This window comes from Equus asinus, chromosome 1 (assembly GCF_041296235.1).
Source record: "Equus asinus isolate D_3611 breed Donkey chromosome 1, EquAss-T2T_v2, whole genome shotgun sequence".
NCBI classification, from domain to species: Eukaryota; Metazoa; Chordata; class Mammalia; order Perissodactyla; family Equidae; genus Equus; species Equus asinus.
Window position 1 is genome coordinate 154,254,547 of NC_091790.1, and position 23,226 is coordinate 154,277,772.

At 33.3% G+C, this 23,226-nt stretch overlaps 1 protein-coding gene across 2 annotated transcripts in view; it reads right to left on the reverse strand.

Annotated features, from left to right (window-relative positions):
- HYCC1 (hyccin PI4KA lipid kinase complex subunit 1) overlaps positions 1 to 23,226 on the reverse strand; it is a 74,171-nt gene that overhangs the window by 8,491 nt on the left and 42,454 nt on the right. For both annotated transcript variants that reach the window (XM_014830606.3, XM_014830607.3), the window contains exons 4-10: positions 21,724 to 21,903; positions 20,558 to 20,638; positions 19,955 to 20,070; positions 19,474 to 19,569; positions 14,400 to 14,516; positions 11,362 to 11,449; positions 10,688 to 10,847 (exon numbers count right to left, since the gene is read on the reverse strand). In XM_014830606.3, the coding sequence (XP_014686092.1) occupies positions 10,688 to 10,847; positions 11,362 to 11,449; positions 14,400 to 14,516; positions 19,474 to 19,569; positions 19,955 to 20,070; positions 20,558 to 20,638; positions 21,724 to 21,903 (838 nt within the window). The remainder of the gene's footprint in view (positions 1 to 10,687; positions 10,848 to 11,361; positions 11,450 to 14,399; positions 14,517 to 19,473; positions 19,570 to 19,954; positions 20,071 to 20,557; positions 20,639 to 21,723; positions 21,904 to 23,226) is intronic.

The window sequence follows — 23,226 nt, forward strand, 5'->3', positions numbered from 1 at the left end:
AAGGACAAACAGTATACAGCCTATGCTATTAAGAATTTTTAGATGGCAGAGGAAAGCAAACGCTCTTTGTTTTGGAAACGTGAAGTAGCCACCTCTAAACGAAGGTTTAATAAAACGCTTAGTAACATCAAAAACATTTTTTTTAATCTATAGTTCTTTTATTATGTTATCTAGAGGATATGTTATCTAGCTAAGGAGAGGAAGTTAGCATTTTCTTTAAGAAAATTATAGAAGAGATGTTTTAAGAGAATATAAATGCATAAGAAAATAGAATCTATTTAAAAGCCCAGAACTTAAAAGTCTATGCAAAAGGTATCATAATTGTTCTATACCTATAAAAAATAATACTTACATTTGACTCCAAATAATTTGAAAAGTTCAAAAAAGATCCAAAGAGAAACTTCTCAGAGAATACTTTATCTGTATAACCTCTATAAATGAATAGGTAACCTTCTCTCCATATTATAAAGAAATGGGGAGTTAAAGAATACTTCTAATAGACATTTCCAAATTGGTTCTCAAAGGCACTCAAATCATTTGTCCCTACAAAATTTCTTCCAGCTTTGAGGGGAAAAAAGGTGAAACAAATTGTGAATATTATTAAAATTGATCATGAAAAGTTGTGATTTCTGTCATGTAATTTTATAATCTCAAATACCTATTTCATTATGTTACTCATGAAACTCTTTATCTTAATTTTAGCTTTTAATTTTTATAGCTGCTCTGTTTACTACGTGACAATTTAAATAAAGGAACATTTTATTTATTCATACAATTTACACAGCTCTGTACTCAGACCACTTTATAAGTCTAAAGGAGTCTGGTTATGACCCAAGGCATTTACAAATTTATTTGCAAAAATAAGTTGAAGCTCTAAAAAGATTAATCTATACCTTAAATGTCTGTATCATACAATTTTGACATTAATTATGAAAAATATTTTGGAGTAAATCCAAAAAGAAAGGCATACAAATTCCTTTACAATTTATAAGATACAAATATTTTTAAATGTCATAAAACACTTGAACACCTTCATACTCTTTAATCCAGTCAGTTTATGTTTATAATTTGTTTTATTCAATGGAAGGAAAATGCTATCTATATTCATTAAGCTATTCATTGCAGTGTTATCTATAATAGCAAAAAGTTAGAAACAAATTATTTAACATATTAAGGAAATGGTTAAGTAAATGATGGAACATCAACTCAACGCACTATTATGTAGCCATTAAAATAACTGGACTTACTAGGAGAACTTGGGAAAATGTTAGACAATGTTAACTGAACAAAAACGAAATATCAAAAAAAATTAAATAGAGCATAACTATGAAAAACATATACACATACAGAAAAAAATGTAAAACAGTAACTCTTTAAGTACTGGGATTATAAGTGACTACCCCTCTACACAGCTTCCTGTCATGATGTTACACTGTTAATAAGAAAAGAAGGAACAAATTGTTCAGTCTACGTTATAAATTTCTTTACCATTCATTCACTCATTCATGCATTCAACTACTATTTATTCACCTCTGTTACATGCCAGACATTTTTGTAGGTGCTGGACATACAATGGCCAACCAGACAAAGACCCTGCCCTCACAAAGCTCACACTGTAGTATGAAAATTAGATAAATGGGAGAATTTTAGACAGTGGTAAATGCAAGGAAGAAATAAGAATAATGCGAAAGAGTAGGTAGGGTGGTAGAGGAGAAAGTCTACTTTAGACGGGTGGCCTGGGAAGACCTCTTTGAGGAAGGGCTATTTGAGCTGAGATTTGAATGATGAAAAAGCACTGGCTACACGAGGATGTGGAGGAAGAGAGTTCAAGCTGGCACTTTCTCATCATTCAAATCTCAGCTCAAATAGCCCAGATTGTTAGTACAAAGCTCCTAGGCGGAAACAACTTAGTATGCTGAAGGGCTAGAAGGAAGGGTAAGAGTGGTCTTCAAGGGAGGTCGAGGTCGAGGTCGAGGTCGAAGCGATAGGCAAGATGTCATATCACTAGGGTCACCAGTGCCGCACTACAGAACTTGGACTTGGTTCTCACTGCAATGAGCAGCCATTGACAGGTACACAAATAAATTATCTGCATACTTCATTAGCATTTTTTATTAATAGAAGTCATATGTGTGTAACACACAATATTGAGCATGAAGTGTGTCTTGGGTTAGAAAGAACAGCACTGTAACAATCCACAGCCTGGCAGGTAATTTGCAAGGCAGATAAGAGGAAAGTGAAGCTGCCATAGAAACACAGAATAAGGACCTGGCAGTTACAGGGCTGCACTCTGAGCAAGGACATAAACAAAGCCTAAGACTTAGAAATCTGGATCCTGAAGCCGGAAGCAGACTTTCCAGATAATAAAAGAGTACCCTGGGGCACAGAGAAAAACACAGTCTGGACCAGAACAATTTATTTATAGGCACACTGGTTAGGAGCTATTACCAGTTTCCTTAAGTAAAAAATAGTCAAATCTTTAGCTTTTGTTGTGTTTATAGTAAATGATATCATTCTCCTTATCTAAGTGGATTCAGTCACTCTCAATGACTTCTTTTATCATCTCTACTAAGTTTCAAGTAAAAAGAAAAAAAATTCCTTCAAAAATTGCAATATATGGATGCTGCTGGACCAGACGAATTCTTCTAGATAACTAGATCCTCGTGACCAGGCAGACCAAAAGGAGGTAAGCAACAACAATTACAAAACTATCTATACAAGCTTACTTCTTCCTCTGTGTGCAATGTGCAACAAATGCTCCTAAAGAGGTGGTGGGGGTAGTGCTCAATAATAAGTAACAATAAATAACAACTTCCCTAACTACAAGAATTTGTAAGGCCTCCTTAGTAAAAAATGTGGAACACAATAATTTATAAACAAGTGTTTTTGCCTCATAAGACCAAAAATTCTGAAATATCTTGCTTCTCTGTGTCAAAAGTTATTTTGTTTTATTCTACCTAGAAATAGACTAAGATTTTTTGTTTTTTTCTAAAGTTGGCTAAGCCAGGATTCTGAGACTACTGTCTTTCCTCTTTAAACCTAATGTTCGTATGTGTCTGTTGTACCAATGTTATATTTTAGCTTTTTGGTTAATACGTCATATTTCTTTGAGTCATCTAATATTTGCTAATATTTTATTTTGTCCTCCATGAGTATAAAGTTCCATATCAAGAATGCCAGTTCTAATTCACACAGTGGTCACAAGGAAATGCTTATTTTTGGCCCAAATGTTTTATCATCTATATTGGGAAAGGAAAATGTGTTCCTCAAACAGCATTTTAGAATCTGAAAATAATGGAGCTTCTCAAAATGATACTAAAATCATTTAAGCCTTTTTATAAAACTAGCAGATAGGGGTTTTTTCCCTAAATTTCCTTAATAAGTATGGACAACTTTTAAAATAAAAGTATAAGCATTATAAATTTCTAATCGCAGATGTAAAATTCCAATAGCCAAGTGTTTAAAATTTGCTACTATTGAGTTTAAAATGACAATTTCTGCATTTTTCAAAACACTTTTGTAATTATTAGCAACTTTGTTTCTCCTCAACTAAATGCTTTATAAAGTCAGAAAATCAGATTCACAAAATAAATGTTCCATCCCAAGACTTATGACATTTATTTTCTGCAGTATCTCAAAATACTACCTTAAATGTTTTGAAATATTTATAAATGATTATTTTTAAAATACCTAACTGAAATGTATCTCTTATAATTACCCAGATTTGTGCAACAGTTAGAAAGTAATGTCCTGTTTCATTAATGTTATTATATGATAAAAATTTATTAACATTTTATAAATCAATAACCAGTTTTAAGTACATTATTTTCCAACATGAATTGCATCTTTTTATTGTTCTTTTTATTTTCTCATCTAATAAGTTAGTGCTAAATCACTCAGAAAATTGAAACAAATCACATTTTTTGTCATTTTAAAAACATAATCACAGGGCTCTGTGAACTTTGTTGTAATTGTTTTTATTTATTTAACTACCTTGGCATTGTTTAAGTAGAAACTTAATACTGAAAATGCAATAAAACTACAGTAACAACATGAAACTTCACTTTCTTTAGATTCAATCTATGTAAACTGTAGTTTGTTTGATTTTTCACTTAAATATTCCATACAATTAATTCAATACTCTAAAATTCTCAGGGTACTTACTTTGTATTACTAAGTTAGAAGACTTAAAATATATATAGCTCTTATTTTCAATTCATTTTCACTACTTAAAACTTTATACTCTTGAATCCCCTAAGTCAAAATAATGAAATGCAATGTTATACAAATAAACCACTTAACATACGCCAGGACCAAAAGCAGTCGGCAGAATCCAAAGGACCTATGGTTTATAAGTATGGCTTTTATTATTGATACCTACATGTTACAAACAGTTGTAAGCATACATAAATGAGAAATACAAGTTCAGTCTATTCTATTTTCATGTTAATTCTGGATTAAAGTGAGACAATAGGTATTAAAACAACATTCTAAAAAATCCTGACGGTAATGGTGATATGAATGTCAGATAATAGAGTTGCAGTACCGTGCTTCAGGGATATAGAAATTACAAAAAGATCATTAAACTGACTATTATTCCTATACAACATATGTGTCCCTTTGTGTTTGATACTACACTCAAACTAAACATGTTTATCTCAAATTGAGAAAATCTAAACTATAAAAAACTTATAGTTTTGCCCATCAACCAATGATTGGATAAAGAAGATGTGGAATATATATATACAATGGGATACTACTCAGCCGTAAAAAAAGACAAATTCATCCCATTTGCAACAACATGGGTGGACCTGGAGGGAATTATGTTAAGCTAAATAAGTCAGACTGAGAAAGACAAATACCATACGATTTCATTCATATGTGGAATATAAACAAACACATAGACAAAGAAAACAGCTCAGTGGTTACCAGGGGAAGGCGGGTGGGGAGTAGGCACAGGGAGTGAAGGGGAGCACTTAAGTGGTGACAGACAAGAAATAATGTACAACTGAAATTTCACAATGATGTAAACTATTATGAACTCCATTAAAAAAACCTTACAGTTTAATGAAAGAACTAATCAATCACAGGACCATTCAAATAGCAAGCTAGCTAATAAAAATTTATCAAGAATACAATTATTGTGTAGCTAATAAAACAAATTAAATAGTTCTAAATTGATTAACAATCAGCCTGGTGCTTTAAAGCACACCAAAAGCTTTTCACTTATTTGTCTCATTATCTCACAAATGCCCAAGTGGAAAGAATTGTGGGCACTTAAAGAACTGAGATTTCACTAGATAACCCTTTTCATTAGATAACTAATTGAGAAAAATGATAAGCACTCATAATTTGCAACCATAACTTAATTATGGAACTTTTATAGAACAAAAGAGTGGTATTTTAACAACTATTTTAAAAGAAAGGAAACTTGGTTACATTGTTGTTATAGGTGATTTTTTAGAAAGTGGAAGAAGAGTGAGCTATAACGGTGGTGGTGGTGGGGAAACAGACAAAAAAATAGCAATTAGGTTTTCTCTAGAAGAGAAGAGAGAATGGAAAAGCGCAAGGAAATAGATAAGTATAGATAGTATAATAAAATCAAAGTAGTAGAGCATCATCGAGGATTTAAGAAAAAAAGCTCTTATAGCTAAACTGGTAGGTGATGAAGATAGCTTTAGAAGCAACATTTAAGAATGACTATAGAATTGAAGCATTATTGTAAAGAAATGCTTTCTGTTTTCCTTTTAGTTATTCAGTTTATTTTTTTTAAGGAAATAAAGATTTAAGAAAATAAAATTGCATTTTTATTATTAGTGTTAAAAATTAATAGATTATTTCACTGTTTTATCTTATATTTCTTATTGGAATTTTCATTTTGATTCTTGTTATGGTCATAATCTACTCATTCTTTTCTTACCTTATTTAGTGATTTTTAATGTTTATTCTATTATCATGCTTCTCTAATTGCATTTTACTTTCAAATTATGACTTCTAAATAGCCCACAATCTGTAGGTGGTGTGAAAATTTAGGTTCAAAAAATACACACTAAGTGAAACAATATGCTTAAAAGAATTAACAATATATAAACAAAGCTATTAATTCTGAAATTATGACCTTAAAAGTCAGAGGCAGCAATTCTACATTGTGATTTTATTTTTCAAACATATGTATTGACACAGAATTATAAAGTCATTAAAATTTTCTCAAAAATTTACACACAAAGCTTAAAAAGTTTGAAAACACAACATTAAGTTAAGCCACATCGGTACAATATTAAAATAATCAAGTAAAAAGTGGAGAAAACCAGGCAAACATACTATTGTCAGACACGACTCTCCAAAATAATACCTCAGTTGAAACCAACATTTCTTTAAAAATCACCCTATTTAGTCAATATGAGGATGCACTGTCCAGTCAAAATTAAAATTACATGGCCTTAAAATGTACCTCTCTGACGTGGGATGTTGATAGTGAGAGAGGGTAGGGGCAGTCAGAGGGTATATGGGAACTCTCTGTACTTTCTACTCAATTTTGCTGTGAATCTAAAACTGCCCTAAAAAAATAAAGTCTATTAATTAGAAAAAAAAAAACATACAGGGCCAAGCAAATAATAAAACTGGTCAAAATACAATTCTAGACATTTGTGTTGTTATTTAACAGTAACAAGACCATGGCAAGAGATATATGTTCTGAAACATGTGGAAATGTTAAAGCTAAAGTAATTTTTTCCCTTCCAGAAGAATTCTTTCCATTAAAATATAAGCTGTGGATAATTCTTAACTTTTAAGAAAAGAATGGCAGATCTGTGACACTTCAGAGAATCCTGAAATACATTCTAGAAGGTCTCATAAAAAAATCTTTTAAATGCAAATAATTAAAACTGTTTCAAATTAATTTTAAAAAGACTAAAATATGAATGTTTGGGCTGTAAAGATAAATAGATTTTTCTGTTACAAATAAGAGAAAAGAATAAATGTGATTAATTGCTCCAATTTAATGTACTTGTTTGCATGTGTAATTTCTGGTGACTCCAGGATGCAAACACACCAATATGTTCACAGGACTTAATTATCTATATTCCTTACAGATAAAGGCAGATGGAAAGAAAAAAAGAAAATCCTGCTTGGCTATATCCATGGGAGAACCTCATTTACACCTCTCCCTCTTCTCCCCAGAAAGGCTGAAAAAAGGAGAGAGGCGATAAATAAAGACATAAATATGGAAGCAACCTAAATGTCCATTAGCGGATGAATGGATAAAGAAAATGTGGTGTGTATATATATACATACATAGTGGAATATTATTCAGCCATAAAAAGAAGGAAATCCTGTCACTTGCAACTACATGAGGGCATTATGCTAAGTGAAATAAATCAGACAGAGAAACACAAATACCATATGATCTTACTTACATGTGGAATCTAAACAAATAAACAAACAACAGGAAAACCCCAAACTCATAGATACAGAGAACAGACTTGTGGTTGCCAGAGGAAGGGGTTGGCGGGATGGGGGAAAGAGATGAAGGTGGTCAACAGGTACAAAAGTCCAGTTATAAAATAAGTAAGTCCTGGGGTTATTAAGGGTACAGCATGGTGACTATAGTTAATAATACTGTATTGTATATTTGAAAGTTGCTAAGAGAATAGATCTTAAAAGTTCTCATCACAAGAAAAAAAATTTGTAACTGGTGGTGATGAATGTTAACTAGACTTGTGGTGATCCTTTCATAATATATACATACAGTGAATCATTATGTTGTACACCTGAAACTAATGTTACTTGTCAATTATATCTCAATTTTTTAAAAAGACATAAATAAAAGAAAAAAAGAGGAAAAAAAGGCCAATTGCTTCCTTCATTCCTGGCACTGGCAGTAAAAAATAAAGAGGCAAGGAGAAAAAAATAATAATATTCCTTAAAGGTCATGTTTCTTGTCCGTTCTCTTTCTCCAACCCTCATCATCACTGGCTTAAAGTTGCATATTCCATCTTCCTACTGGGTGATACAGTTTAGAGCAGCGCTGGTATGGTAAGAGAGTGGTAGGGATACAGGTGGAATGGGAAATGCACTTAGAGTTCCAACAAATAAAGAAACTCTAAATGTGTTTTCACACAGTCATAAACTAAACCTACATTCTACAGTACTCTGCTTCAGAAACATGGGATGAAAAGGTTTTTGTGGATCATCCTGGAATCAACAAGCCCTTGAACATTGTTTCTGCAATGTATAAATAAATTACATTTTGTCATAATTTATATATACAATTTATATATAAATATAATAAAATTTATATATAAATAAACAATTTAAAAATCTATTTCTAACTTGAGAATTGTCTACACAGTCACGTGTCACTTAAGGACAGGGATATGTTTTGAGAAATGTGTCGTTGGGCAACTTTGTCATTGTGTGAACATCATAGAGGGACTTACACAAACCTAGTATAGCCTACTACACACCTCAGCTATATGGTGCTAATCTTATGGGACCATATATGAGGTCCATCATTGACCAAAATGTCATTATGTGGTGCATGATTGTATATTTAAGACCTATAGCAAAGATACCTATCTTCTCCACAAGAAGCCAGTGTCAACTAGAGAGCTCAGAATAATAATCTGTTCAAGTAGGAATCAGGACCATGAAGATGGAAAACAGAAAAGTTTTTAATTCAGCAGAACAGGGTAACAATGAAAAATATTGCTTTAGGAAGGAAAGCCAAGACTACTCTAAAAAGGGAGAAAGCAATCTAGCAATAGAGATAAAGATCTTAGACTAGAAATACTTTAGAGTCCGTTGGATAAAGGAAATTCACATTCCAGAAGAGTGGTAAACAAGACTAAGCCATATTCTGTACCTGCTCCATGCACCTAACTTGCTTTTTATAGTTCATACTTTTCTAAATCCTCATCTGTCACTTTTTTGTTACCATAATCAGCAGTTGCCCAAGTGTTAGAGTTGTGAATGTTGAATAAATGCGGGAGGGTAGACGATAAGGAAGGTTACTTTAATGAGGCTGTAGTCCTAAGATACAGTGCCAACCCCTCAAGTGGTAATCAAAACGGAATCTGGGAGATATATGAGAATCTAATAGATAGAATATATTCAAGTAGTCTTTTCTCTTGTTTTCGTAATTTATTCCTATAAAATATTTCTGAAAAATAGCTTCCATTTTATTGCAGGGTATACATCTTATTCTGTCAAATGCATACATTGACACATACACACACACTCTCTTTTTCACATACACAGGCACAAATACAATTGAACTTCAATATTTCATGTTTTTAAGTCCAGCATTTATATTTCCCCCTCTAATTCCCAACATGTCCACCTAAATAGCAAGCAGAGAAAGTGAAAAGGAATTAAAATTCATTCTTGCCTTTCCTGCAGTGGTAGTTTGGGAGTAATTATGGTTACAATGACCCATATGATCTGGTTCATTGCCTCTGTGCCTATTTTTACCTATTAATGCCAAAACAGAAAGCTGATCTCTAGGGTACTAACATATATAATTGAATGACTTTCTACCTGTAATCTAGTCCAATGCAGTCGCATAATTTTCACTGAATAAACTGAAGTATGTTCAGACTCTGACTGTATATTTTAAATAGTAGTATAATTTGCCTTGCTAACGGCAAACATTATCACCTCTTTCGTGCCTTCCTAAAGGACTTCCAAGAATTGTCACACTACGTTAAAAAAGAAAAAAATTGAAAGTGATCATTAAAATGAAAAATTTCATCATCATTCTTTTCTGATATACTATCTCCTAGATTCTCTGAATAGAAACAATGGCAACAGTTCTTATCATCAACTTTCATAATGAATAATCTCATTCTTCTCACTTTTGCATTTTCTCTGTAGAGACCATAGAGACAACTGGAATCAAATATACCAAAAGGAGCTACCATTTTCATCACAGTTGGTATGAAGAAGAAAACAGAGAATGGATTTTGTTTTACCCCTAATATATATTTGCTTGGGGCAAAAAAGTTTCTTGACACTACAATAACTTCTAGGTAGGAGGGGAGTAACAAAAGGATAAGAAATTAAACAAAAAATAATAAGTTAGAAGAGAAAGGAGAGAAATAGGAAAGCATTTGAGAAGGCCATGGTGAATAAAATGAACTTCCACTAGAATTTTTAAATAATAAAATAAAGTAGTCAAGAAGAAATATTAAAACTAACAATCTTGGAAGAAAATTAACTTTTAGAAAAGAGAAATGCCTAGAGTTGCATCACTACTATGGCATTCTTTACCAAGAAGTCCAGAATAAAACTTTAAAGTCCCTATTAGTTGTTCTGCTCCAACATGCAAGTTTACCTTAGTCGAGAAATCAGAAACGTTAAGGAACATTTGCAAATAGTTGTCAATAGAAACCTAAAATGTATAAGTACTTTTAAAATTCATTTTCTACTCTCCTACTCTATTGAAATTTAAAAGCCAATACAACGTTTAAATAAATTTTCTTTCATATATGTAACATAAGGGGCTCTATTTTCCTTATTGCTTGTCACTGATGGATAATAAGTTAGGAGTTAAAGGTGATCCAACAGCTCTTTCTTCCATGCCATTATGACACCATTTACTAACGTTAGAAGTTATAGTGTTGTAAGAACAGAGAAAAATGTGATAGCATCAACAATCTTTTAATTTGGAGAGTTTTTTATTTCTTACCGTGTCTTTTCCACCTATGACCTCTTATTGACATGCTGGTTACTGCATTTCTTGATATTCTAGAGGAAGTGGGTGTGATTTCAACTTGAATACACCTTGTGCCCTCCTTACTAGATTTCATGGCACCATGAGGCAGTGAAGCCTTTATTGCATTAGCAACCTAAGAAGGAAACATATAGTTTAAGATTGATATTAACAGATGTATTATTATACCCTTAAATAAAACAAGATGCTAAATTTTAACAGATTTTAAAAAAGAATACTTTTTCCAAAGTAATTCATAAGATGATGCATAAATCCTTTGGAATAAGGAGTAAGAGCTCAGAAGGAAACGTATGTTAAAAATAATATACGTGATAAAATTAAAAATTCCAAAATATTAAATTATATTTCCAAATATCTAATGCTAATTAAGAAATACAGCTGTAGCATGTTAAGGAGAACATTCTTAGAAGTTAAAAAGACTATTTATCAGGTGCCAAAAATTTAGCCTAATGAAATTTTCAAATTTTATTATATATACCTTTTCAAGTATAAAATTTTCCTAGTATAACAGGAGCATGACTCACTGAGTATTAATGACATATTAATGCATTATGAATGGCTACTTCTCAATTTATAGTTCTAAATTGAGAAATTTTAAATTACAAAATTTACATAAGTGAGGCACCTACCAGCAGTGGCTCTGGATATAATTCTAGCTGTGCTCTGTATATAATATCATCCAATGCTTTTTGAGCTAGATCCCATTCTCCATTATAACTGAAAATTAAATGAAGAAAGTATAATTATTTTTTATTAACTCTACATAATTGAATAAATATAATGAGAAACTGTCTTTACTGATGAAAATAATAGATCATATTAGCAGATTGTTTAGCTTTTCACCCTCCTTAAAAACATATTTAAATCTTTGAATTCTTTTCAATTGTATCTGAAAGCCTATTAATAACAAAGAAAATTTTATAGATGTACATTTTTTCTCTAAAGAACATGCCTATTTATAGAACAGATATCAAAAAAGCTAAGCAATCTCAAAGCATTTTATACTTTTTTTTTAACAAAGCAAGTCAGAGCATAATAAATTATACACCTCAGAATAATGTTCAGAACACTTAATCGTCAAATTACTCTATAACTCCCATGGTTTTTAATGAGAATCTGCAACTACTGTGTCTTGCAGTTTCCTAACTAGTTACTTCTTTGTAGTCTGAGAGTCATTTAGAAATGTACATGATTTACATCACAAGTAGCAGAGAGATTTTAGAAAAAAAGTGTGTGTGTATATTAATTTTCAAATACATGGCCAAACTCTTCCTACAAATTGATTGATAAAAATGGATAGAGAAATAATGGCTTGGTCATCCGCCAACAAAATAAAGAAGTGTGAATTACATTGAGAGTATAAGTGAGGCCTAAAAAAAATGGAAAGAGCATTGGTTTCATTCCAGAAACAAAGTAAAGCCAGGTAATCTACAAAATCAGAACTTTTCATGAATCCAGCAAGGAGCTCTGGCCATAGGTCAACCAAGTAGCCTGAAACCTGAGGGGACAGGTGCCTCTAAGGAGAGACAGGCCACAATGCAAGTGGGTAAGAAGAATTCAGCTAAACTTTTTAACAAATTAGTAAAAGCCAAGCATGGACCAGCATGAGAGTACGGAATCTCTGGGAGTAGATACAAGGGATGCTCACACCCACTCACAAGCTCTTCTCCACAAAACTGCTTTAGACACTCACAAGAAAAACGGGGCAAGGCAAGGGACTAGAGCAATCAGATAAAGCTGCCCTTGGTAGTCCCAGCCTGAAGGAGAAGAGTGGCTGCCTCAGCAGGAAAGGCATGAAGATGCAGCCAGACCTTCTCTCACTGGAACAGAAGTTTTAAAGCCTCTGGGGAAAGAGCAGCAAACCCTTTCACCCTGAAGGCAGAGATGAAGACAGACTGTGGCTGTTCGGGAAAGAAAAAGAAAAAAGAAAGCTCTTCCTGTGGGGAGGATCAGGAAATGGTCCTATGCTGAGACCACTAGAGATCTCTTACCACTGGAGGAGGGGCCGGACCACTGAGAAACTCCCCCTACCCACACTCCCCTGAGATTCAGGGACAAAGGGCCTGCTTAGAATGGAGGACAGACCAGGACAGAGAACACAACTTCCTCTCCCCCTGCCCTGCCCCAGCAGGCTAGTACACATCTAGACACAAGCAACAGCACTCTACTGCGGGAGGAGGGGCAAGAACAAGGAGAGAGAGTCTCTCTGAGGTACAGACACACAGGGAAAGCTGAAAGCTAAATATGAAGCAAGAGTATTGAGGAAAACCCTCCAGCAATCCAGCTCTCACCCTAAGTATGAGGTAACATGAGAGGAATTTGAAATAGGTAGTGCCATGAAGGTATGAAGGTAACCATAGAAGCGACAAAATCCAACCCCAGCTCACTCTCGCCTATAACAACTCCACTAATGGCCTAGAAGAAAAAAAGCATGCCCATTTCCAGGCATAAATAATATTTACCTCAGCCTCTACTGTCCTACCTGTGAAAAAAACGATGATCAACCAAATATTACAAGGCTCACAAAAAGCAAGAAGAAAACAACCCTATGTCAAGAGACAAAGAACAATAGAACCAATTCAGAGATGATTTAGATGTTGTAGTTATCATGAAATTACAATAACTATGATTAATATATTAAAGGCCCCAGTGGAAAAGATGAACAACGTGTATGAACAGATGGAGATTTCAGCAGAGAGATGGGAACTAGAAGAAAGAGTAAAATGAAAAGGCTAGAAATAAACCACGGTAAACAGAGATGAAGAACACAATCAAGGAAAGAATGAATGAACCTGAAGACATCAACAGAAATTACTCAATCTGAAACACAAAGCAAAAAAGAGAGAAAATAAAACAGATCAGAGCATCCAAGAGATGTGGAATAATAATGGTTTAACACAGCAATCAACAAACTTTTTCTTAAACAGCTAAATAAATACTTTAGGCTTGTGGGCCATACAGTCTCTATCACAACTAGTCAACTCTGTTACTGTAGCGCAAAAGCGGCCATACATAAAATATAAACAAATGCATGTGACTGTGTTTCAATAAAACTTTAAAGAAAAGGCAGCAGGCCAGACTTGGCCCAAAGATCATAAATTCTGCCTTCAGTCAAGAAGTTTATAATCTACTAGGGAAAATTAACATATCAAGTGAATATACTGCAGAGTATAGTAAGATTTTTGTAGTAAGAGAATTACCAAGTAAAAGATAGAGTGCAAAGGAAAATACTACTATCTAAAGCATTAAGTAAGACTGAGCATCAACATTAGAAACTAATAGTAAATTAATAATAAACTATTTGTGATCAAAGAGGATCTAAGATGTTTTTAAAGACTTAAAATTTCTGGAAATGCAAAAGATATTCATTGGGGACAAAAAGCTATCTGGAAATTATGGCAAAAAAAAAAAAGAAGAATGGAGAAAGGAACTGTGAGTATATTTAGTTACTTGAATTAAAGAAAGACGATGAAGTCTTTTAGTTGATTACTTCAGAATGTGAAAAGGTATGTTTTAAATAATAAAACTATTATCAAGATCTTGATTCATATTCTTCCACAAAAATATGCTGATTTTTTATCTATTGAGATTAGAATATAGTAACAATAAAACAGACCATAATTTTTCAAAGGGATCAAAGGTTACTTTATATGTGAAATAAACTTACAAGGCAAAATAAATCCCTGTTAACATCTGTACCATGAATCCTGAAGAAACTGGTATCCTGCTACTTATACCTTTGTATTTTCTCACATGTTGTCGGGGATATCCACAAACACAGATTCTAGAAAGACCAAAATAAACATATTGTTAAAGTTGGTAAAAATTTAGGTGATTTATTTTGCAGCATTTATAAGCCAGTAATATACTAGGTGTACTCTCATAACAAACCTAATAGCTATGAAATAAAGAATCTTTCCAAACGAAACATTTGTCTGTAACATTTTCCTGAGTAAGTTAGACCAGGAAAAAAACGTATAAAGTTAGAGGTATATTAATATATAATAAGTGAATCAGATTCTCAGAGCTGGTTCACTAATTTGGTTCACTTCAATTATTAATACCTTTTGATTACCTAAAACCAATTACATGGAACTCAGCACTACTTATCATAAATAGATCTGTGGTATGATCCTCTATTCCTGACAAAGTTCTTGCCACAAACTGCAGGCTCCAAAGAAATACTCTAAAATTAGACTCAAACTTCATACAGTACAGCTCAATAAATTTCAGATAGATTGAAAATTTTAATGTTAGAAAACCATAAGAGAAATAAAACACAAGCAAATACATATTCTTTATATGCCTAAACATGACACTAAAGGTAGAACCCCAAAGAAAGTTCAATAGATTTTACTAAATTTTTTTAAAGAAACTACTATAAGCAAAATTGAAATGCAAAGAAGTACTTATTATAGTGAACAATATTTAAAGAGTACTTAAGTTAAGGAGTATTTATTATAGCGACTAGGAAGCCACCTAAAAATCCAACTCAGGGGACCAATTATATAAATCATTCAGAGAATACTATGAAAAAATTAAACACGATGTTTTGAAAGTCTATTTAAATGACAGGAAAAAACTGCACAAAACAACACATACAACCTAATCCTACTTTGTAATAAACAAATATGTGAATGGTGTACATCACAGCAAAAAGAAGATATATACAAAGTCATAAAGTTATCTCTGAGTTGTGAGATTATAGACTCATTTTTTTCTTTATATTTACATGTATTTTCTAAATTTTCTATGATCAACACGTACTGCTTTTAAAATAAACAGTAAGTTTCTATTTTTAATAAAATGGGAAAATAGCTGTTTTTTCATAATATGTAGTGGTTGCTATAATTCAACCCTCACTTAACATAGTGCTTGTCAACAGATTGTAATTATTTACCCCTTCCTCCCATACAATTACTACCTGAAACTTAATATTTCCTCTACTCAATAAATCAAAGCCTTCACTTAAACATGCCCAAGCATACCACAGATCATTTCAAAAATATGTTCCTAGGACATCATTAATTCAAAGCAACTTTAAAGAATAAATATAAATTCATTTGATATTGAGAGGATCTTAGAACTCTTTAGAATCAAGAGTAAAAGGGAACAGGGATATTTATGGTCTGAATGTGCGTGCCCCCTACAAGTTGAAGCCTTAATGCCCCAATACGATGGTATTTTAAGGTGCGCCCTTGGGAGTAACTAGGTTTAGATGGGATCACCAGGGTGGGGCCCCTATGATGGGATTAGTGCCCTTATAATAAGGGAAAGAAAGACTAGAGCTTGCTCTCTGCCATGTGAAGATACAGCGAGAAGGCAGTCACCTGCAAGCCAGGAAGAGGGCCTTCACTAGAAACCAAATCTGCTGGCACCTTGACCATGGACTTCCCAGCCTCCAGAACTGTGAGAAATACACACCTATTGTTTAAGCCACCCAGTCTATGGTATTTTGCTATAGCACCTGAGATGACTAAGACAGAAACTGAGAAAAATTAGCTGTACATGAAATAAAACCAACTCAAATTTTGTTTCATATTACAAAAACTTATATCCAAACTAGAATAGAGACTCCTCTTACTCTTATTATCTAAGGGAGCAAACTTAGAAAAATTTTATTTTCTTACGCCTTACACCTTTATGATAGGGATGGCAGTAAATAATAGAGAACCAATATTCGATAGTATTCTTCAATTATTTCATTTATTCATTCAGCAAATACTTATTAAAGATTTATATTATTGTCAGACAGTAGGGATACAAATGAAAGATGAGTTCCCACAGGGATTCACAATCTAATCATGGAGACTGTGTTGTAAATATTCACCATGAACAAATTACAGAGGTGGCAAAAGGAGAAAGTGGTAAACTCTAGGGGAAGAAGAAGAGGGTCAGAGAAGAGTTCCCAGAAAGAGATTCTTTTGAACTGAGCCTTGAGTGGTATTTTCTGAGGGAAAATATAGGAAAGGGCATAAGCAGAGAGGGATGAAACAGCATGACATCGAGGAGACTAGGGAAATTTTAGTAGGATAGAATATGAGGACAATAGAAAATCACAGAGACGCCAGCTGGCTAGGGGTCAGATCACAGAGTGTCTTATAACCTGCTAGGCTTTATCAAGCAGGCAGTGGAAAGCAAGTAAAGGTTTTTGTTTTGTTGTTTTAAGCAAGGGAGTGACATGATCAAATTGGTCTTGGGTAGCCTGGGTAGTACTATTGGAAGAGTAGTGTATCAGTGTAAATATTGGTCTGGCTGTTTTAACAGAGGTAAATAATGGTAACTTAAAGTAGATATTTATTTTTCTTTCACATAAAAGTCCAAGCTGGCAGATGGTCTGGGGGTAGATTGGCTATGTTCCTAAGGTGTTCAGGCTCCTTCTTTCTTGGGATTCTGCCATTCTCTAGGATGTTACCCTTGTCCATATGGTGATGGATCACTACTATTACATCTGCCTTCTATCCTGCAAGGAGGGAGAAAGAGAGAGTGGAAGGCGTGGAGGTGCTTTTCAAGGGTACAACCTAGAAGTTGCACCACTTCGGTTAACAGATCATTGTTCAGAACTAGTCACATGGTTACACTTAGATGCAAGGAAAGTAGAAAACGTGGTCTCTAGCAGGTGACCATTGTTCTAGATAAAATTCTTTGGGGAGAGGTGAGGGAAGTGTATCTTATATATTATTAAAAGGAAAAAGGAAAAAATAGATATTAAGGTGGTGATCTCTTGTCACAGATAATTTTATCGGCAGCCTCACCATAATTACATGATTATACTTGATTATATAGAGGAAGATTAGTTCCTAAAGGTAAGAGAGCTAGAGGTGCTATTAATGGAAGATGTTGGGGGTGGGGAGAGAGGACACGACAGACAAAAGTGACATCTATGCCATATATCTAAAAATCAACATATCTGAAACTTAGCATCTTCCAAAACAGTATGTCTTATTTATCCAAATTCATTTAATGATACTACCATCCAGCCGGCTATTCAAACTAAATGTAGGAATAATTACACACTCCTCTTATTCCTTCAGTCTCACCCCCTGATTATACTTCCAAGATGTGACTCAATCCCACCCTTCCTCCTTCTCCCCACAACTACTTCTTTAGGTCAGGCCCCCTTTGTCTCACTCATGGGATATTTTGACCCTCCTCTCCACTTGCAATGAACTCTTCTAATATAGCCTGAATGACATGATCAAACGACATATATATACATACACATGCATTCCTGGGTCCTACCTATCTAAGATGCTACTTCAGAGTAGGACCTGGGTTTTGCAGTGTGTTTTTAGTTCTACAGGTGAAACTTGCTGCATCAAGTTATTCCTTAAACCAACGTTTCTGAAGTATTGGTCCTTACACTCATTTTAGTCCAAAACAAAGTTTTCACTGGACCATAGTGAAACAGGAAAGAAACAAGGAAAACTAAACATCCTATTTTTAATTTATAAATTGTTGTCCTTCCCTTCCACTCTTCCCCCTTTTTGGTGCTAAAATAGTTCCCCATTTGTTAAATAATGTGGATGGCAGATATTTAAAATATAATGACTTGGCAAAATAAGAAGTTGACAACACTATGTAGATACCCTACCCGCTCCAGCTTTTTTGAAATTTTACAGATCTGTGAAATTCAAAACTCTGGGCACCTCTACCTTTAAAGGATTTAAAACAAGAAACATATTGGAAAGACTCAGTAAGCGGGAGAGACAGCACATTGGTACCATCTTCCAAGGCCTAGGAAATGTAATTATGCTCCAGTTCAGGACTCATCTGAAAGACTCTCACTTCTCTGTTGTCTCTAACAAGCCCCTTGCCTTCGTTACCTCCCTTCTCCCTCTGGTCCTGTATGGTTTTCTATCCTATGCAGTATCAATTTCTGCTTTTTTGTCTGTTCTGTCTTGATTTGATTTCTAAGTATTGCTTTATGTACCCTCTCTCTTACTAACTTTCCAAAGCTGAATTTTCTAAATAAGTTCCCCAAATCTAAATTATTCTACAAGTTTTTTATTTCTATATTTTCCCTTATTTACTTGAATTACCAAAGGCATTTTCTATGTCTTTTTTTAGTTGCTTTAAAAAGGTAACATGTTCATCATAGAAAATTTAGAGAATAAAAGAAAAACACACAGGAAAAAAATTAAGCCATATTCCACCAACTAGACATAATTTTTGTTAATATCCTGGTCATATTCAGTCAATGCTGGAATCACACTATATATACTATCATTAAATACTCTTTTTAATAGGAATTTTTAAGTGTTTGCATAGTATACCTAAGTACTACATTATTTATTTAACCAACCTCTTAGCTCAACTTTTTTAAACAAGCAAAGCTTAAAAATCAGCATCTCTTACTTATTTCTTTTACCAAATTAGAGCATAATAAAATAATAATTTTTTAAAAGCAAACAAAACAGAAACCAACCACATGCCCAAAATCAAAAGGTCATAACAGTTTTATCTTTTTAACTATATAGTATGATCATTTTCTGATTAAATATTCCATTGAAATATTATTCAGCTTTACCCTCTTCATTGTGTTTTTTGTGACTATCATTTATAGGGAGCAATTCCACCATAATCGGTGTAATTATGGATTATGTTTTGGCTAGGCTGAGCCTCATATTAATTTTATTTAATGTTTTAAACAAATGATTAAATAAAACAAAAATAACTTAGATATGTAGCAAACTAGTAATCTATATTTCAATATTAAAAAAATTTGAATTTTAATTTACCTTGAACAAATCTGACACAGTGACTGAAGAGAAACACTGGGCATATAGGTTAAGGCAGCATTGTAACACAACAAAAGGAATGTCAACACTTCAAACCTAAAGATAAACCAAAACAATATTCACAAATCTTTAGAATTCTAAGAAGTCAACCATAACTAAGCAAGCATTGGGGAGAGAGATTATGTTACAGAACAGACATGTACAATGTAATCATACCAATAATAATATGAAACTAAAAGGAAAAAGAAGACTTCCCAAGTAACAGTCATATGAAACTCATCTTAAAAATTCAGTGTTCCAGATAACACCTGAAGCACAGTGTAAGCGACAAATCAGGAAGACGTGTTTTTCTCTTGCATAAAATGACTCTATTTTTAAAAAATTGTTACATACAACTCATTAAACATTATTCATAAATCTACTAAAATAATTTTTTAAAAATCAGTGCAGTAGGATAGCAGGTGGTGTCTCTACAGTATACCTATTCTGTGCTGTCAGCATCTCCCTCTGGGGGTGAGGTCCACTGTACACAACTTTTGACAAACCATGCTGGGATAGTGCACTCTCGGTCAGAGCCATGGACCCAATGCTGGAAGGCTAAAGAAAAAAAAGCCATTCTGTGGAAAATGTGATATTTAGAATATATATACCACTAAGAGTGATTGCCATAAGCATCATTTATCATAAAAATATTCAGACTGCCTACTAATTTTCTGCTCAAAGATTTAACAAATAATTAAGAATTAAATCACAAATAGAAATAGATTAACTTCAAAAATTCTACCACGGAAATATATAATTGCCATACAAAAAAATTAGACTAGTTTTATCCACCAGAAGGAAAGAAAAATATTTCAAAATGAATACCTTCAATAGATCTCTTACAATCAGGTTTTACTTCAAAGTTTAATGATTTTGATTTCCCATTTCACTTTCGGAATAGTAAATACTTTGTATGGTATTCTATACTTTTTAAGGTACTAATAAATTGATCAATATTTTTTTGCTGCAATAACCAGACCCTAATTTATAGCAACTTCAAATCTTAGAACCAATAAACTTACTTAGAAAAAATGTCACTTACTTCATGATATACAGATGGTTTAGATAAAGATGGAATCGTAAAACTCAATACTTTGCTATGTCCCTGTTTGTCAACTATTTCCTACAAAAGTGAAAGAAAATATCTTAAAATATTTATTTTTTAAACATAAATTTAAAAGCTAAATTTAAATTGTTAGTCTAAAAAAAATACCTGAGGAGAAAAGAATTTTGAAGTCAATCAAAATCCTAAACTATGATAACCCATTATCAGTTATCCACAAACACCAGGAGTTAACCGTCCACTTTTAAAGTATAAGTAACATATAGTTTTAAGGATGGCTAAAATACAGATGTAACGTCTTCATAATCACTCATTTTTCTCATGTGAAAAGTTACATTTTCTAAATCAATTAACATAGTTATGAAATACACCAAGAAAAAGGCCCTTACATATCTTTTCCATTTTAAAAAGTACAAACTTTAGGGGCCAGCCTGGTGGTGTAGCAGTTAAGTTCATGGATTCCACTTTGGTGGCCCAGGGTTCGCCAGTTCAGATCGCAGGCCCAGATGTACACACTGCTTATTAAGCCATGCTGTGGCAGGCATCCCACATATAAAGTTGAGGAAGATGGGCACAAATGTTAGCTCTGGACCAATCTTCCTCAGCAAAAAGAGGATTGGCAGCAGATGTTAGCCCAGAGCTAATCTTCCTCAAAAAACATTACAAACTTTAAATAACTAAAATACCGTACAAATTAACATACAAATACAATTAGTAATACAAACTATATGTTAAATCAATGGTGTAAACCTGGAGACAGATTCCATGAAATTATTAGTGATAGATACCAGACTAGATCTTTTCTCCCAAACTTTTCGTGAAGGTCACAAACAGACAATTTATAGATAACGAATTTTTAATTTAAAAAGTTTAAAATTCAACATTGATATTTTCAGATACCTCTATAAAAGAACTGAAATGGTCTGATTTTCAGTCTTCAATCAATCCAAAAAGCTATATTTACATAATTATATGTATGTCCATCCGTACAGCCCTCAACTTCCATAAAGTTAATTTTGGGAGAAGGAGCTATGCGTCACTTGATGTATGAAAAACAAATATTAGCTTTACTAAAATGAAAAGTAGCTGCTATTATGTATTTGCTTTAGCCAAAAAACATTTTATTAACTACATTAAATACAAACCAAATTGTAAACCCCTAGAAGAAGAGCTTCAATGCATCCACTGCTATGCACATTTCGGCTGGCTGAGACCGCAAGGTAGCACCAAATCAGTTCTGGAAGAAACTGCAGAGTAAATCGAAGCAACTGCTCCTCTCCACTGCGGTAGAATTCAAAGAGCTGGTGACAGACAGGTTCTAGCAACTGGAAGAAAGACGAAACGTTAATTCAAGGATTGGACTGTATTTGAGTGACACTGATATAAGAAATACAAAAGGTTTTCCCTGATTGGTAATTACTGAAATACATAAATGTTTGCATTTTGTGGGGAGGAAAACTATTCACTGCTAAGCTATTTAGTAAACCTTCGAACTCTAGTGGAAGGCCAAATAGTGCAAAACAAGTGTATATGGAAGCACTTTGTAAACTTTAATATTCTATAACTCTAAGGTAGTATTGTAGTTAAACCCTTATCTTTTTAACTTCTTAAAATAGCTAGGTTGTAAGAAGTTTCTTCCTTAATATTCTTTCCTCTTGATAAAACATGCCAATATATAAATGATTAATTACCTACAGGGCTGGAGAAATTGAAATGGGAATCCTAGGTAGTTACTGTCATATCATCCTCCTGAGCTTATAACTAGGCAGCACCTGACAGCAATGACTGGTGTGCAGAGTAGCTGAATAATAATAGAGCCCCTAGGTCTAGATCCCTACTGCAACCATGGTTAATGGCCCCTGGATAACCTAAACGTTGTTGTCATTTTGTTTTAAACATTATTTGGAGTTATCTATAACCTTTTCCTCTCCCACCACACCCCTAACATTATTTAGTTAATACAACTGACTGTATCTTTATAATAGACTTTTTTTTAAATTAGAAAGTCAAGGTAAGAGACTCTTATAGGTAAGTGTTACCTTAAAGCATATGCAATCATCACACAGTCAAACAAATGTGTCAAAAAATTCACAGGGTATTGATTTTTCAAACCATCAGGATATTACATTTTCAATGAAGTGTAGTTCATTCACTTCACTAACTTAGGCAATAGATTTAAGTCAATTTACTAAATAGATTTTCTACTACCAATAGGTGTAATGAACAAAAACTAATTCACAGTGGAGGTTCTGATTTCAAATAAGTTAAATATGTAAGCTGGGTGTAATTAAAGTCAGTATTATTTATACAAGGTATAGCAAAAGTTACACTTCAATAAGTCAAACTAGTCTTAACTATTGAAAAATTATCTAACTTCTGACAAGGAATATTTTTTCCACTCTCAACATGGTGATTAGAGGGCAACAGGTGTCCACAGTGGCATGGCAAAGGTAACAGGAAACTAGAGGTTAGAGGCAAAGTAACCCCATTCACAGACAGCAAGAAAAGCATCTAGGGCAGGAATTTGGAATAATAAAGTCAGGGGTGGTAGGAAGAAAGACAGACTGCTAAGGGGATGGTTAGCTTTCAGGGTGGAGTTTTTAAAATTTCTTTGTGGCCCAGTATCAATAATCTTGTAATGTGGTGTA